Source organism: Pungitius pungitius, chromosome 18 (assembly GCF_949316345.1).
Source record: "Pungitius pungitius chromosome 18, fPunPun2.1, whole genome shotgun sequence".
Classification (NCBI taxonomy): domain Eukaryota; kingdom Metazoa; phylum Chordata; class Actinopteri; order Perciformes; family Gasterosteidae; genus Pungitius; species Pungitius pungitius.
This window is the reverse complement of record NC_084917.1, coordinates 567,078-582,381: the sequence shown is the minus strand read 5'-3', so window position 1 is coordinate 582,381 and position 15,304 is coordinate 567,078. Positions and strand designations below refer to the sequence as shown.

General features: G+C 47.5%; 4 protein-coding genes across 5 annotated transcripts; 2 read left to right on the top strand and 2 right to left on the bottom strand.

Moving 5' to 3' along the window:
* Positions 1-2,938: 2,938 nt before the first annotated feature.
* On the bottom strand, positions 2,939-5,876 carry zcchc9 (zinc finger, CCHC domain containing 9). The gene is made up of 6 exons (XM_037485580.2): positions 5,738-5,876; positions 4,873-5,336; positions 4,334-4,484; positions 4,149-4,241; positions 4,005-4,073; positions 2,939-3,136 (listed from the first exon to the last, which is right to left on the bottom strand). The coding sequence occupies exons 2-6, from the start codon at positions 5,323-5,325 to the stop codon at positions 3,024-3,026; spliced, it is 879 nt and encodes a 292-aa protein (XP_037341477.2). The 5' UTR covers positions 5,326-5,336; positions 5,738-5,876; the 3' UTR covers positions 2,939-3,023.
* Positions 5,877-6,297: 421 nt separating this feature from the next.
* On the top strand, positions 6,298-8,563 carry LOC119226792 (zinc metalloproteinase nas-4). The gene is made up of 10 exons (XM_062559004.1): positions 6,298-6,394; positions 6,475-6,507; positions 6,581-6,646; positions 6,717-6,763; positions 7,391-7,460; positions 7,539-7,653; positions 7,722-7,894; positions 8,016-8,097; positions 8,190-8,320; positions 8,391-8,563. The coding sequence occupies exons 1-10, from the start codon at positions 6,346-6,348 to the stop codon at positions 8,561-8,563; spliced, it is 939 nt and encodes a 312-aa protein (XP_062414988.1). The 5' UTR covers positions 6,298-6,345.
* An 897-nt stretch (positions 8,564-9,460) lies between these two features.
* On the top strand, positions 9,461-13,605 carry wdr45 (WD repeat domain 45). Of its 2 annotated transcripts, none has more exons than XM_037485230.2 (11): positions 9,461-9,607; positions 9,744-9,852; positions 10,379-10,453; positions 10,548-10,652; positions 10,977-11,082; positions 11,160-11,254; positions 11,711-11,790; positions 11,864-12,072; positions 12,181-12,282; positions 12,373-12,518; positions 13,102-13,605. In XM_037485230.2, the coding sequence occupies exons 2-11, from the start codon at positions 9,804-9,806 to the stop codon at positions 13,209-13,211; spliced, it is 1,077 nt and encodes a 358-aa protein (XP_037341127.1). In that variant the 5' UTR covers positions 9,461-9,607; positions 9,744-9,803; the 3' UTR covers positions 13,212-13,605. The 2 variants fall into 2 exon arrangements, with proteins under 2 accessions (XP_037341127.1, XP_037341126.1); XM_037485229.2 differs by having other exon boundaries at positions 12,373-12,544.
* Positions 13,606-13,916: 311 nt separating this feature from the next.
* LOC119226881 (EKC/KEOPS complex subunit LAGE3) lies at positions 13,917-15,209 on the bottom strand. Its single transcript, XM_037485232.2, has 3 exons — positions 15,099-15,209; positions 14,639-14,767; positions 13,917-14,562 (listed from the first exon to the last, which is right to left on the bottom strand). The coding sequence occupies exons 1-3, from the start codon at positions 15,146-15,148 to the stop codon at positions 14,448-14,450; spliced, it is 294 nt and encodes a 97-aa protein (XP_037341129.1). The 5' UTR covers positions 15,149-15,209; the 3' UTR covers positions 13,917-14,447.
* Between the last annotated feature and the right edge of the window lie 95 nt (positions 15,210-15,304).

Here is a 15,304-nt window from a genome sequence, read left to right as displayed (position 1 = left end):
ATGTTAATAAAGCTTTGAAGCTTTGTGTCTTCTTCATGACTCACACTGTAAGGACACCTGAAGGCATCTCAGAGGCTTCTTTGTGACGTCACCTCCATCACACCTACGTGGAAGAGGAGTCCATCCCTAAACACCGCCTTGTCCTTTCCTAACTCCTCATCGACTCTCCTAACCACCTTTCCTTGACCCCGTGGCCTTTTCCACAGAGGTCAAGGAAAGGTGGTTAGGAAAGGTGGTTAGGAAAGGAGGTTAGGAAAGGAGTTTAGGAGGTTGTTTTTTGACAATTCAAATCCAGCCTCTATGTAGTTTTGAGGTCACTTTCTTGTTTTCTTTGCGACCAGTAAACAGGAAGTGAGGAGGTTGAGATGCCGTATACGTCTCTGGGGTTGACCTGTCAATCATTGTGTAGCCCCGCCCTAAAGCACCCTGCTCTGTTTGACTCTAAATGGACCATAATCTACTAAATGAACATCAAGACTTGAAAATAGAGATGTGGACAATGTTTACTGAGGCAATAAATCAAGAGGAGCTTCCACAGAAGGACACGCCATGTTGTTTGTGCTTCTTTGGCCTCTGAAGCTCGGCACTGACTCACTGACTTAAACAGACTCTTTTTCTACTCTGCTGATGTGAAGTAGAGGAGCTTTTGCTCCAGGGACTCCCTGGTTGCATAAAGTAATTGAGGAGGGGGGGCTACTGCAGTCTAACCCCCCCCCCCCCCCCCAGTGGTCTCTCCCATGAAGTCAAAGGTAAACTGCAGCCAGACATCTGCACAACTGCTACTGAGGCTGATTGAACAATTTACCCCACAGGTTTCATCCAGAGGAGTGTGTGTGTGTGTGTGTGTGTGTGTGTGTGTGTGTGTGTGTGTGTGTGTGCAACAAAGGCACAAAGGCTTCTTTCACTGAGGTCTCCTGGATCCACTTTAGGAGGAGCTGGGGGGAGGTCCCTCCCCCCCTCTGCTGTCTCTCTGTTTACACCTCGGACGTCCTGTCGTCATAGCGACCGATTCCCCCCCCGACGACGACTATGAGCGACGCACTAACGTCATGATGCTGCTTGTACAGATTGACTGTGAAGATACACTCCAGAGACGCTCCTGGTCCCCAGAGGACGAACGAGTCCAACAGCTGGACCCACGCTTGGTCTTCTGGAGTCACCATGAGAACCTTCTTCGTGATGAAATATCACACCGACGTGATCCAGAGACAACGACTTTCCCTTTAGGGTCACCATGCATTCAGAGTGGGGTGTTTTGGAGTGAAACATCTCAGCAGTTGTGATGACATCATCCACTGACGATCCCCACAGGATGGATGTCTGAAGAACCTCCCTGAGGTTCCTGTGATGTTTATTGATCATCTCACCAAGTATTTGATCGATTGTTACTTTGATTTTAGACAGACATTCATGACATTCATACTTTGTTGGTCCCCTGAATTCTCCTCTCACCAGAAGTTGGATTTTTGAGTGAAACATCTTCAACGTCTATTTATTGGATTGTGAGAATCTTTTCACACGTTCATCATCCCCAGAAGACGGACCCACCATCAAGACGTGGCCATCATCACCTCAACATTCTTCACCAAACACCTAAAGAACGATCTGGATCTCCTTCCAGCTCAGATGATCGACTTTGGTTCTAAAACAGATGATTAGTAACAAGCAACAAGTGAAAAGTTTTAACAATAATCTTGTATTTGTTTACAATCCCAGCGACTACTTTCCAAACTGTAGTTCGCTCTAGTTTGAGATCTCTTTAACAGGAGTTACCCATAAGCCCTTGCAGGGACCCTTGAAGACCCCCGACTCTTAAACCGGGTCAGCCCCAATAAACCTGCATTTAACAACTGTGAAAGTGGTAAAACTTCACAGTAACATTGCAGAGCTCATTGGGGGCTGCAGCTCCTCTCAGGTTCACTCTAATTATAAATCCATGAGAAGCAGAAACCTGGATATTTACTGACGTCACTGCTACAAACACCCACAAATACCACTTCACAGGAAGTGACCATATATGGGCTGAGGACACGTCTCTGGTGTCGACCTGTCAATCAGCGAGTAGCCCCGCCCTGAAGCATCCCCTTATGGTCTGTGTGACTCCAAATAATTCACTAAACGAACAAGACGACTTGAAACTAGAGCCTGAGACCATAAACCCAGCCAGAGGTCGGGTCCTGATGGGTCAGGTCCTCGGGCAGACAGGAAGTGCTGGGTCCCTACAGCTGGAGCAGCAGGTCGTTACTCCGTTGGAGGGTCCCCGAGTGGTGGAGCAGATGAAAGTGAGGCGGTAATGACAGAGGACCTGAAGCCCCCGTGTGGATCTGACTCGGGTCTAATGAGCGGGTCGGGCCCTCGGGGGAAGCCCTCAGCCAGCGAGGATGGTTCTGCTTAAACTGAGCTCGTAAAGGTCCTCGATGGAGTCCCTGTCCCACGAGGACGACCTCACGGCGTCCCATCACTGTGCGGGTCATTGTGTGTCTCCAGCTACACAACACCTTTGACTGGAGGTCAGAACCAGACGTTGTGTGTTGCTAGGAGACGGGGACAATAGTAAGAAAAAGACATTCAAGTTGCTCGTTTAGAAGAACTCAGAACTTTATAAGATGGAAATATGAATATTGTGGGAGAAGGAGTCACAAACGATACAATACTAAAGTACACAAAGTGAACGTAGAGCAGTATAGGTAATAAAATATAAAGTCCACAGGTGGGTCTCCATAATGAGCCTGAGGGGTAGAACGAGCTGCACTGGAAGCAGCAGAAGACAAGAGCTGAGAATGATATATATATATATATATATATATAAAACCAACTTCATGGTTTCATGTTTTCATCTGATGTCCTGAATATTGCTGCCTGAGCTCTTCATAACTGACCTTCTCATGAGGGCGACACAGTGCTGCCCCCCAGTGGCAGGAAATAATGAACCAATAAATCCGATTTGAAACAAATGGCATTTATTAAACAAAGTGACACCGCCAAAAGCAAAAGAAGACCTTTATTGAAGGGGGGGGGGGGGGTCAGAACTTCACCACTTTGGTCTGCTTTGGGGCGGGCCTCTTGGCGGGGACGTGCACGTCCTCGTGGTCGGCGCTCATGTTGTTGGACATCCAGGGGAGGGTCAGCGCGCTCGCTGGAGGGAAGAAGAAGAATCAACATCTTCAACATCACCGAGGTCTACAGAGCCTTACTGGTTTGGGGGCCGGGGGCTTATCCCCATGGCAACCGTCATATCCTCCACCAACTGTTCAACTATAACCTCTCTGGCTGGATTCAAATTGTCAAAAAATGACATGAACATCTTTCCTTGACCTTTGTGGAAAGGTCACTGGGTCAAGGAAAGGTTGACCTTGGGTAGTTGTGATGGAGGAGACAAAGAAGCCTCTGAGATGCCTTCATGTGTCGTTACAGAGTCATGAAGAAGACACAAAGCGGTTAGTCACATGATCCATATTCCTCCTGAACGGACCAATGATACGATACTATTTAAATAATGTGGGACAGAGATACCTCCTTTCCTTCAGTAAAGGATGCTCCAGTGGTTCCTAGGCTGAAGGAGCTACGTGAGGAAGCATTGAGGCTCCTTTCCTTAGCATTACAGACTAGAACATCATGGAGCCTCTTCACTCAGTGAGGAACATCTGACATTTCCAATCCTGCCTCAGTGCTCGTCACCCATATCCACAGGAAGGGTCATGACATCATCATCATGAGGTGTGTTCACGTGTTTCATTTCAGATAATCAATAACTATATTTAAAAAATTAGGAATAATTTTAAATATATAATAAATAATGTATAATTATAAACATGAAAATAGTCATTTTATAGGACATTTAAAAACAGAACTAACAAAAAGCTTTGAGAGAAAAGCAGAAACCCAAAGACAAAGTTAAGAGTTAAACCGTCATGAAATAGAAACACCCATAAACAAAATCTATCAATAACTTCATGTATCAATAAGTGTAATAGTGCATCGACCCATAATGTCATTGAACTCACTTGCAGCTTGGTGCTCGGGACAGTCCTTCTGGAAATGTTCCACCGAGCCACAGACCCGACAGGAGCCTCCTGCAGGAAGAGACGCTCGTTCAAACACAGAAGAATCAGAAGATTGACAGGTTCACGTCTGCGGGGAATATGGACCTTGGGCGTAGAGTCCTTTCGGGTTGTCCGGGCAGCCTCGGGACAGATGTCCGGTCTGACCGCAGATGAAGCACTTAGCGTACGGATGTTCCCCTGAAACACAACAGGAGGTGGGGGGGGGGGGGGTCAGTGAGCAGCCATCGAACGCACGGGCCTCTCCTACCGAGTCCCCGCCGCGTCCTCACCCAGAGCCGGGTCCACTTTGGCTCGACACCTCTGGATCTCGTGCTCGGTGGAGCCGCAGCGGTAGCAGATGCCGCGGCCCATCTCTTCGTCGCGCTCCGCCTCCGGGCAGTCGGCCAATCCGTGGCCGGGCTTTCTGCAGTTAAAGCAGAGCTGAGGGGAAAGGAAAGGAGACAAGGAGACGAGAAGGAGGCATCAGACGGCAGAGTGGTTTAAGGGTGGAGTAGATCAACGGCTAACCGACAGGACCTCGCTTCAGTTACGTTGTGATGCATTCAGGCTCTGCTCGATGAACACAAGGCGCCATCGTGGTGCATTCAGGTGTAATCGGTAAAATGTAGATAACATGGATATATCATAGTCATAAATACTATATTCAATAGATCAATATGAACTAAAATGTGCACATTAAATAAAACTGAGTTATGAAGATTTTACCTCATATTGTTTTAAATCATTTAAAAACTACATCCTTGAAAGAGTTCTTCTGAAGCGGTGATGAGCTCAGAAGCTCTTTGGTCCTCAACGTTACACCACCCACCATGTTGCTCCTCTTGTCGCTCTGCCTCTTCACCCTCCGGTCCTCTCTTCTCCGGTCCTTCTTCAGCGCCGTCTCCACCTCCTCCCGGAGGCCCCGCCCCCCTCCTCCGTCGCCGCGGGGCAGCGGCCGTCCGCTCTGCTGGAGGAACTCCAGGAAGCCGTTGACGTCTTCACTGATGTAGTCCTTCTTCGGGCGGTTCGGTTTCTTCACGGCCGATCCGCTGGGGTGGGTTCCTCTCAGGTGGTCCCTGTGGGGAACACGATCAGGGCCGCCTGGGTGAGGACCACCACCACCTCCTCCTCCTCCTCCTCCACCTTTGAGATGGTCCTTCTGGGGTCCATGTTTAGAGGCGCCGTGGTGTTGACCTCCTCCACCTCCACTCAGCTGAGTCCATGGAGTGGCCTCTGCTGGCTTGTGCTTGTGGACATTGTTGGCTCTGGCCCACCTCGTCATGACTCCACCTTCTGAAGTTTAAAAGAGATAAAAGGAGGAGTAATTCACTAAGCGGACAGACTATTATTCGATGAGCAATTATATAGCAAAATATAAAAGTGATGGGACAGACGAACTCTAAATTTTATATATATATATAAATATAAAATTAGTGCCCTGGCTGCAATAAAACACGTACATCGGGAATGTATCTTAAAGCGTTAAACGCTGCTGAGGTAATTCAATTAAAAGAGATAAATAACTTTGCTTTTAGCACGTAAAGCTAACAGTTAAGCTAGCACAACACAGAGCGTTAGCAACGTTTTTAGCGGAAGGTAACCACTAGTCTACTTACGTTATATTAATAACAACATAGTTAAAATACAACTCTCGCATACGATTTGTCTTCTTAATAAGTTAAAAACAACGTTACCGTCAGATATTTACAGCCCATGTGTTAACATTTTCTCCGGAAGTGTTTGGTCTTCTTCTTCTTCTGTGTGTTTACGTTACCTCACCACAACCCGTCAGGAAGCTGCTCAGCGCCGCCTGTCGTCCGTTAAGAAGAACTACATCCACCCAAATATGTAAATATAACTGGACTGTTTATAGAATATATTAACATTAAATTAGCATGTACAGATAAATACCAATGTGACCCGTATCGGGGTTAATAAAAACAAACAATAAGATTAAAAAAAATATTGTAAGTCTTTGAATCTTGGTTGGATTGTAAAATAATTATAAGATTAGTATGATTCAATCTTACACCTCAGCCCCCCAAATCCTCGTCATTAAAATCCTTATTCAAACGAAAAGACGTGTGTTTGAATAATAATACCTTGTTTAAATCTATAATCACATAAAACAAAACTATTGGGATGAGAATTTTTTCCCAAATGAACTTCAGCTGTGAAGTAAATCTGGTTTAGTGGATGATTAGTATTCCCCTGAGCTCGTTAGAGGGGGGCGGAGCTTCCAGCTGCTGTTACTTAATGGGAGGGTGGAGGAGGTGGAAGCTTCACTCTGCTCTCTGAGAACATGCTGGGTCTTCTCCTTGCCGCGGTGCTCCTGCAGGCCTCCACACATGGTGAGACCACCTCTTTTTGAAACCACCTCAGTTTGAAACATCTGGATTAATAGAGCTAAAGTCCATTTGGTCTGTTTCAGTCGGCTCCAGCCCCCTCCCCGACGATCACAGAGGTACGCCGCGTCCGCTCAAAGCGCCGCGTTGACGAAGTGAGCGCCTACTCACCTGTGCATGTGTCTTCCACAGCGCCTCGGGAGGAATGGGCCGTCCAGGAAATGCATTCAATGCAGGCCGACCCTGAGACTCTAGAAGGTCAGAGGTCAATATTTGTTTTAAACGTTTTAAAGTTCCAACAGAGAATCTAATTGGTTGTTTCAAACAGAACTGACTGAGACGACGGCCGTGGTGGAGGGAGACATGGTGCTGTCAGTGAGTACAAGTACAGCCGCATGGGGGGGGGGGGGGGCAGTGAGTACAAGTACAGCCGCATGGGGGGGCAGTGAGTACAAGTACAGCCGCATGGGGGGGCAGTGAGTACAAGTACAGCCGCATGGGGGGGGGCAGTGAGTACAAGTACAGCCGCATGGGGGGGGCAGTGAGTACAAGTACAGCCGCATGGGGGGGCAGTGAGTACAAGTACAGCCGCATGGGGGGGCAGTGAGTACAAGTACAGCCGCATGGGGGGGGGCAGTGAGTACAAGTACAGCCGCATGGGGGGGGGCAGAGAGTACAAGTACAGCCGCATGGGGGGGGGGCAGTGAGTACAAGTACAGCCGCATGGGGGGGGGGGCAGTGAGTAAAAGTACAGCCGCATGGGGGGGGGGGCAGTGAGTAAAAGTACAGCCGCATGGGGGGGGCAGTGAGTAAAAGTACAGCCGCATGGGGGGGGGCAGTGAGTAAAAGTACAGCCGCATGGGGGGGGGCAGTGAGTACAAGTACAGCCGCATGGGGGGGGGGGGCAGTGAGTACAAGTACAGCTGGATTGGGGGGGGGGGCAGTGAGTACAAGTACAGCCGCATGGGGGGGCTCAAACTCTGGCTGTTCCCCCCCCCCCAGAGTGACAGGAACGCGGTGGAGAACATCTGGCCGACCACTCGGGTCCCGTACGCCATCAGCTCGCCGTTGGGTAAGCGGCCCCTCGTGTGGTCAAGGGTCTCTTTTTGGGGCCTCCTCCTGATGGTGCCCCCCCCCAACTTTTCTGCAGCTGGTCGAACAGCAGACATCCTGGCTGCCATGGCGATGGTGTCTGAGCCCACCTGCTTATCGTTCCACAAGAGGACCACTGAGCCCGACTACCTGGACTTCGTCGTCGGCACCGGGTAATTCTGAAGACTACACGGATCATATCTGGTGGTCATGTGACAGGAAACCGCTGGTCTCGTTCCAGGTGCGCGTCCTACGTGGGCCACATTGGCGGCGGGCAGAGTGTGTTTGTCGGCCCCAGGTGCAACGTGGGTAACGTGGCCCACGAGGTGCTCCACGCACTGGGCTTCCACCACGAGCACACGAGGATGGACCGCGAGGCGCACGTCACCGTGCTGACCGACAACATCATGGAGGGTAGGGGCGGCGTGTGCTGGTCCCAGCTGAAGGATTACTGCAGTACCTCTGATCCTTCATACTAGTCCCTGATTGGCTGCTAGCCAGTGATGTCACAAATGCATCGTATGATGTATTTCAGGCAAGGAGGTAAACTTCGAGCAGTACCGAGGGAACACGTTGGGCCTGAGCTACGACGTGCGCTCCATCCTGCACTACGGCAGGTCTCTGGGGGGCGGGGTCTTGCGCTGGGGGGGCGGGGTCTCGCGCTGAAGGCGTGCTCATTGTCACGCTAACCTTGCTCTCTTTGTGTTAGCGACTTCTTCTCAGCCAACGGCCTCCCGACCCTCGTGTCCCTCAACTCGGTGGCCAACATGGGGCAGCGGGAGAAGCTGACCCAGCTGGACGTCCGCAGGGTCATCCTCCTCTACAACTGTGGTACTTTCAGTACTCAAAGTACTTGTACTGCTCTCTGCAAGGTACTAGTACACAGGGCCCTCTCTGTTCTCCTCTGCAGAGCTCACTGAGGATGAGGACCACGACCAGGAACCCGGCGCTTACTGGCTGATCCAGTACAGTACCAACCAGACGGGTTCTGACAGAGAGGAAGATCACAGCTCCTCTTCGTCGCTGAGGCTGGACGCCGCCACTGGAGGGCAGAACCACACCGGCTCGGAGAAGAACCCTTAAAGACTCTGCATCAGTTTGTAGAATGTTTTAATGTCGACTGAGTCTATTAAAAAAAAAAGTGGAAACGGATCCAAATGTCTTTAATCAAAACAAACGTGTCACTCAAATCTGAATGAGCTGATTAAGGCGTAAACCTTTATGAAGAAATGGTAAACTGCTAAAATATGCTGAGGATGAATAGTAAATAAAGCTTAATATTTACAGATTATCATCAGAGGGGAGAAACTATTTTAAATAAGCTGTTCCCTTCGTTACATTGAGCCCAAAGCATCTTCATTGTAATGTCAACCTTAGAATAAAAAGAGCACTGGAGGAAGCTTCCAGATCAATAACTGACTGGTAAGCGGTCTGGTTCTGGGCGGGTCCGTTACAAAGGAGGGGTCTCCGGTTCCCACTAAGTCTCATCGAGCGGTTCTTTGTTCTTCAACAAATATAAAAGCCATAAAGGAGCTCCTGACCTCTGACTAAATGAATTCAAGGAATAATATCTGAACAAAGGTGATGATGAACATACACATTCTAAGTAATTTAACATTTAAAAACAATCTTTAGTCTGAATATTTACAATTTTAGATTGTTTAAAAATCAAATCTTGTAGGTGAGCCGCTCTGACCAATCAGTGTCTGTTGGTATGAATCAACGATCAATGATTTGTTTTCTCCTTTATAACTATTTGACCAAAACGCACACTTTGACCCTCCGTCAGGTAGAACCTTCGTCAGGTAATTCAATGTAATTCATTTCAAAATGATGGGATGTGAAGCTAAAAAATTCAATTTTTCTAACTCAGTCATTTTGTTCATTTTGTGTAGTAGGCGAGAAGCTTGAAAATGAAAAATTTTAAAATCTTCTATGGAACCAGTCACCTAAATCCTACATTAATATGATGTATTTAAATAATGTGCAGCGAAGGGAACCGGAAACAGGTGTTAAACACGTCACTGCTGGGGAAGCAAAACAAGTCGCTGTGTTGTTGTTGTTGTTGTTGTTCACCGTTCGTCCTGTTTACAGAGTTTAAACTCTTCGCGTCGTCTCGTGTTCACGGTGAGACTTTAAATACTTTAAATGTCGCGTTTATATCCGGTTGTTATCTCAAGCTGAGGTGCGCTAGCTAGCTAACATGCTAACGCATCAACAGTGTGGCTCAACTCAAGACGTTCGTGTTTGTGCTACGTCACAGGTCGTCCATCAAGGGCCGCTCATCTACCGGCAGCTCCCCGGTAACCGGAGGGAAGCCGCCATGGCTCAGCAGAGAGGCGTCAACAGCCTGCAGTTCAACCAGGACCAGAGTAAGCTAACGGCTAACGGCTAACGGGCTGAGCTAACGGCTGCTAACAGCTAGTCTGCCGCTCACGACATTCAAGAGCCTTTACGGCAGTACGAATTAATAATACCCCATTGTTAAAGTACAAGTACTAGTATCACACTGTAGAAGTACACTGTTAGAAGACAAGTACTAGTATCACACTGTAGATGTACTCTGTTAGAAGAAAAGTACTAGTATCACACTGTATAAATACAATACAAGTACTAGTATCACAGTATAGAAGTCCTATGTTACAGTGCAAGTATTAACATCACACTGTGGAAATGATTTGTTAGAAAATAAATAACTAACACACTTTAACTTTATTTTATTATATAAACCATTGAATTAGTTTCACATTGATTTCCGGACTGAACCGTTCAGCTTAGAATAAATCTTTGTGTGTTCATTGCAACAATCTTAACCGGTAGATAAATGTACTATTTGTCCCTGAGATGCAGTAGAAGTACAGTACTTCAGTAAATGTACTTCTACTGTTCTTCTCTCAGGCTGCTTCTGCTGCGCCATGGAGACGGGGGTCCGCATCTACAACGTGGAGCCGCTGATGGAGAAAGGTCACCTGGGTGAGATGACATCACCAGGGTCACATGGTCCTCAAAGCGTTGTGTTGCTAGGAGACGGGTGGTGAGCTGTGTGTGTGTGTGTGTGTGTGTGTAGACCACGAGCAGGTGGGCAGCGTGGCCTCGTGCTCCATGCTGCACCGATCCAACCTGCTGGCCGTCGTTGGGGGCGGAGTCCACCCCAAGTTCTCCGAAATATCCGGTGAGTTGCCTCTTATTGACTTCTGATGGTTCTTATCACAAACACATGATTTCTATTGATCAGATTGATCTTTTTCTGTTTTACTCTCTCTCTCCTCTTCACACCGTTTCACTTCTGTTTGTCTTATTTATTGATTATTTGTTTGCTCTACTAAAAAGTCAAAACACTTTTCAAACTTCTTTTATCCTCAACTCAAATAAATTATTGATTGGTGGAAAATGAATCAGTTAAAAAATAAATGAATAACTTGAATGCTTCCAAAAGCAGTGAGATTAAAAAATGTGTGTGATGAACTAAAAGTAGACGGTTGCTGTCTGACTTCAGTTCTGGTGTGGGACGACGCTCGGGAGTCCCGTGACCCCAAAGACAAGCTGGTCCTGGAGTTCACCTTCACCAAACCCGTGCTGGCTGTGCGCATGAGACACGACAAGTGAGTCCCATGTGGTGGTTGTTGTTGTTGTTTGTTTTGTTTCATTTAAACCAACTCATGTGTTGTCTCTGCTTCAGGATCATCATCGTTTTGAAGAACAGGATCTACGTTTACAGTTTCCCAGACGACCCCGTGAAGCTGTTTGAGTTCGACACCAGAGACAACCCCAAAGGTCAGGAGCCCTGCGCTCTGGACCAGCCAGAAGCTGAAGATAAATAAATAAATAAATAACTCATCATGTGTATCGGAAAAAGCAACTCGGTTCAACATGTTAAAATGTCCTTAATATGATACGAGCTTATCCAAATCCTTTCACTATACGGGTCTCATTTTTGATTTGCTCCCAAATGAAACATTTACATATTCTGTAAAATAACGCATCTGTGATGTGTTCAGGGGTAGTCTGTGAAACGTAGTGTTTTCTTCATGAATATAGAATAGATGTTACAGATGAATTATGATCTTGTTAACTTCATACTCCCCCCCCCATCCCCCAAATGTTTAATCAAAGCCAATATTAAAAGAATTTAAAAGTGTGTTTTTATGCAAATCACACTACAGACACACCTCGGTTTTAAGGAGATTGGACCCTTTGACCCTTTGACCCTTGACTCTCCGTGGTCCCCAGGTCTGTGTGATCTGTGTCCCAGTTTGGAGAAGCAGCTGCTGGTGTTCCCGGGTCACAAGTGCGGCAGCCTGCAGCTGGTCGTAAGTCCACAGACAAGCAAGTACCCTCACCTGGTCACAGCTAACGCTAAGCTAACGCTAAGCTAACCCTTAGGACCTGACCAACACCAAACCCGGCACCTCGTCGGCGCCGTTCACCATCAACGCCCACCAGAGCGAGATCGCCTGCGTGGCGCTGAACCAGCCGGGCAGCGTGGCGGCGTCGGCGTCCCGCAAGGGGACGCTCATCCGCCTGTTTGACACCACCACCAGGGACAAGCTGGTGGAGCTGCGCCGGGGGACGGACCCCGCCACCCTCTACTGGTATGCACTGTGGGGGGGGGGGTCACCGGGTCAGACTGCTCCACGCTGTTTATAACCTGTGAAATAGGAAGTGTGCGACCGATGGGAAGATGTGTTTGTGTGTTTCAGCATAAACTTCAGCCACGACTCCTCCTTCCTGTGCGCCTCCAGCGACAAAGGAACCGTGCACATCTTTGCCCTCAAAGACACCAAACTCAACCGCCGCTCCGCGTAAGCCCAGATCTTCAATACAGGACCAGTGCAGCGTGCTGTCTCAGCGACGGTTGTCATGGTAACCACGTTTCCCCCCCCCTCCACCAGGCTGGCCCGGGTGGGGAAGGTGGGCCCTGTGATCGGTCAGTACGTGGACAGCCAGTGGTCGCTGGCCAGCTTCACCGTGCCGGCGGAGTGCGCCTGCATCTGCGCCTTCGGGAAGAACACGTCCAAGAACGTCAACAGTGTCATCGGTGACCTTTATGAGCATGAACACATGGTGGCTATTTATATCTGAAGAGTGGAACCAGGTCACACAGGGTTAACTGGTGTAATAACTGGTTTAATGCCTATTAACAGGTGTGATAACTGGTTTAATGATTAATAACTGGTGTAATAACTGGTTTAATGCCTAATAACAGGTGTGATAACTGGTTTAATGCCTAATAACAGGTGTGATAACTGGTTTAATGTCTAATAACAGGTGTGATAACTGGTTTAATGCTTAATAACTGGTTTAATGATTAATAACTGGTGTAATAACTGGTTTAATGATTAATAACTGGTGTGATAACTGGTTTAATGCCTAATAACTGGTGTGATAACTGGTTTAATGCCTAATAACAGGTGTAATAACTGGTTTAATGCCAAATAACAGGTGTGATAACTGGTTTAATGATTAATAACTGGTGTAATAACTGGTTTAATGCCAAATAACAGGTGTGATAACTGGTTTAATGTCTAATAACTGGTGTAATAACTGGTTTAATGCTTAATAACTGGTGTAATAACTGGTTTAATGCTTAATAGCTTAATAGCTGTTTTTCTGTCCTGCAGCTATCTGTGTGGACGGGACGTTTCATAAATACGTTTTCACTCCGGATGGAAACTGCAACAGAGAAGCCTTCGATGTGTATCTGGACATCTGTGACGACGACGACTTCTGATCACAACGGGAGGAGGAATTGGGGAAGGAAAGATGAGAAGGAAAGAGGACTAGGAGCATGAATGAAAATGACTTTGTGTTGGAGACGGACGGAGACGTGTAATGATTGGGTCTCCAGCGTGAACTTCATTCTGTGCGTCACATGACGAGACACGTCACAATCGGACTGAACTATTACATCTCTGCTGTTTGCTTCATTTATCTTCATACAGTGATGGTGAGCACCTCCGTATCATGTGAGGAACCTTAAAGGAACCTTGAAGGAAGAGCTGATCGTCTTTCGAGTGGCGACGATCAAACAGCCACCAAACCTTCAATCGTTAATGGGTTCTGTTCATTTCCTGTAAACTTCACAATAAAAGCTTTCTTCTCACCCTCCCTATGGGGCCATGAAAGGAGCTGCTTTAATAAAGTCCAACCAGGAGCAAACCTCTGGTCACCGGCGAGAGGCGGAGCCTAAAAGTCAGCTGATATAATCAAAGGGAAAATACTGCACATTTACCTCCACAAACAACCAATGAGATTCAGAAAAGAATGTTTGTGGCAAACAAATGTTTTTTGCCATTTTCCTTCATCAAAACAATCTTTAGGAAGACTGACATTTGATTAAAAATATACATTAACGAAACATATTTTTGGATCCCATAAAAGTTTGTTGTAATGGTAGCAGAACGCAAGGAGAAGCCTGACTATATATTCTGTAATTTAATATCAACTTAAATCTTATTGGCTCTCATCATTAAACCTTCTTGTGGTTAACGTCTTTCATACAGAACTGTGACCTTTGCACTTTTGGAGTACTGCCCAGTGAAATACTTTTGTATTTTGTATGTTATTTATTGAAGGACAAAGTAAACATCTAACTCTCCATATTCATTCCAGCGAATATTATTAAACAGTTTAAGTGAAGGAATAAGAACTGATCATCAACAAGAAATCGTCTGTTAAACTGTCTGAATTTAGTGAGTAAAGAGTTAAAGCTTCACTTCCTCCTCAAAGGTTCAACCCCAACTGTGAGGCCTAAAGGAGGTGTCTTTATTCCACATTCCCTCTGCTGGTCGCAGGAGGGCATCATGAGCACGTGGACCCAGTTCCCCCTGACAGGAACATGAAGGAAGAAGAACATCTGCTTTCATAGAGGGGAATGGAAGCTGCGGTCCCTTTGCTTGAGGTCGTCTTCTCGCAGCTCAAAGAGCTTCAGAGGACCAAACAACCGTCCTGAATCCTGCGAGGAGCTTCACTGGGCAGCGGGGGGGCCGAACATCTCCATGGTCTCCATGACGAGCGTAAGGTGATCCAGGAACGAGTTCACCGACACTCTGAGGATTCGGGCTTCGTCGGCGCGCCACCTCCTGAAAAGAAGGAGACGTTAGAGGTCGGAGGGCAGCGGTCAGAGGAGGTCAGAGGTCAGGCGGCATTCTTCCTCACACAGACAGCGTGCTGCCGGTCACCGCCAGATGTTTGCTGATGCCGCCTTTCCTCGGCTCGCGGTCCGGAGACAGAGAGCGCAGAGCGATGGCAGCCTCACGGGGGGACGGGAAGGGGACGTCCAGAGAGCTGAGAGGTGGGGGGGGCTAAGGAGCTTCATTCTGTGTGGTGACCAGCAGGGGGCGACGAGTTGATCACTAATAACTTACAGAGCATAACTCTAGTTCATCATATTTAAAGGTGCATTTCGCCCTTAAAATAAATCCTGCATGAATCGCTGCCAAGAAGAGAAGAGGAAAGGAAACGAGGAGAGGAAACGAGGGGAACCCACCCACGTTATTGAGGCCAACGACGCATGTAGCATTGAGCTAACTATACTGCTACCGTCCCGTTCCTCATCCGTTTAATGAGATAAACAGGACTTTAAACACGAGCACACAGCTTTCCGGTCAAAGGATACAGCTCCAGTTGGCCCGTTTCGTGGTTTCTTTCTCCGTCTGTAGACGCCATCGTGTTTGTTGTGTTTCACTAAATGACGTTTCCAGATTAGAAGATGCACTTCCGGTGAGCGGTGATGACGCGCTGCTGCCTCACAGTGGCAGGAGGTGGTACTGCGCATGTCTCAAAAAGATTGCGGAGGGAAGAAATCAATAAATACTAACATGG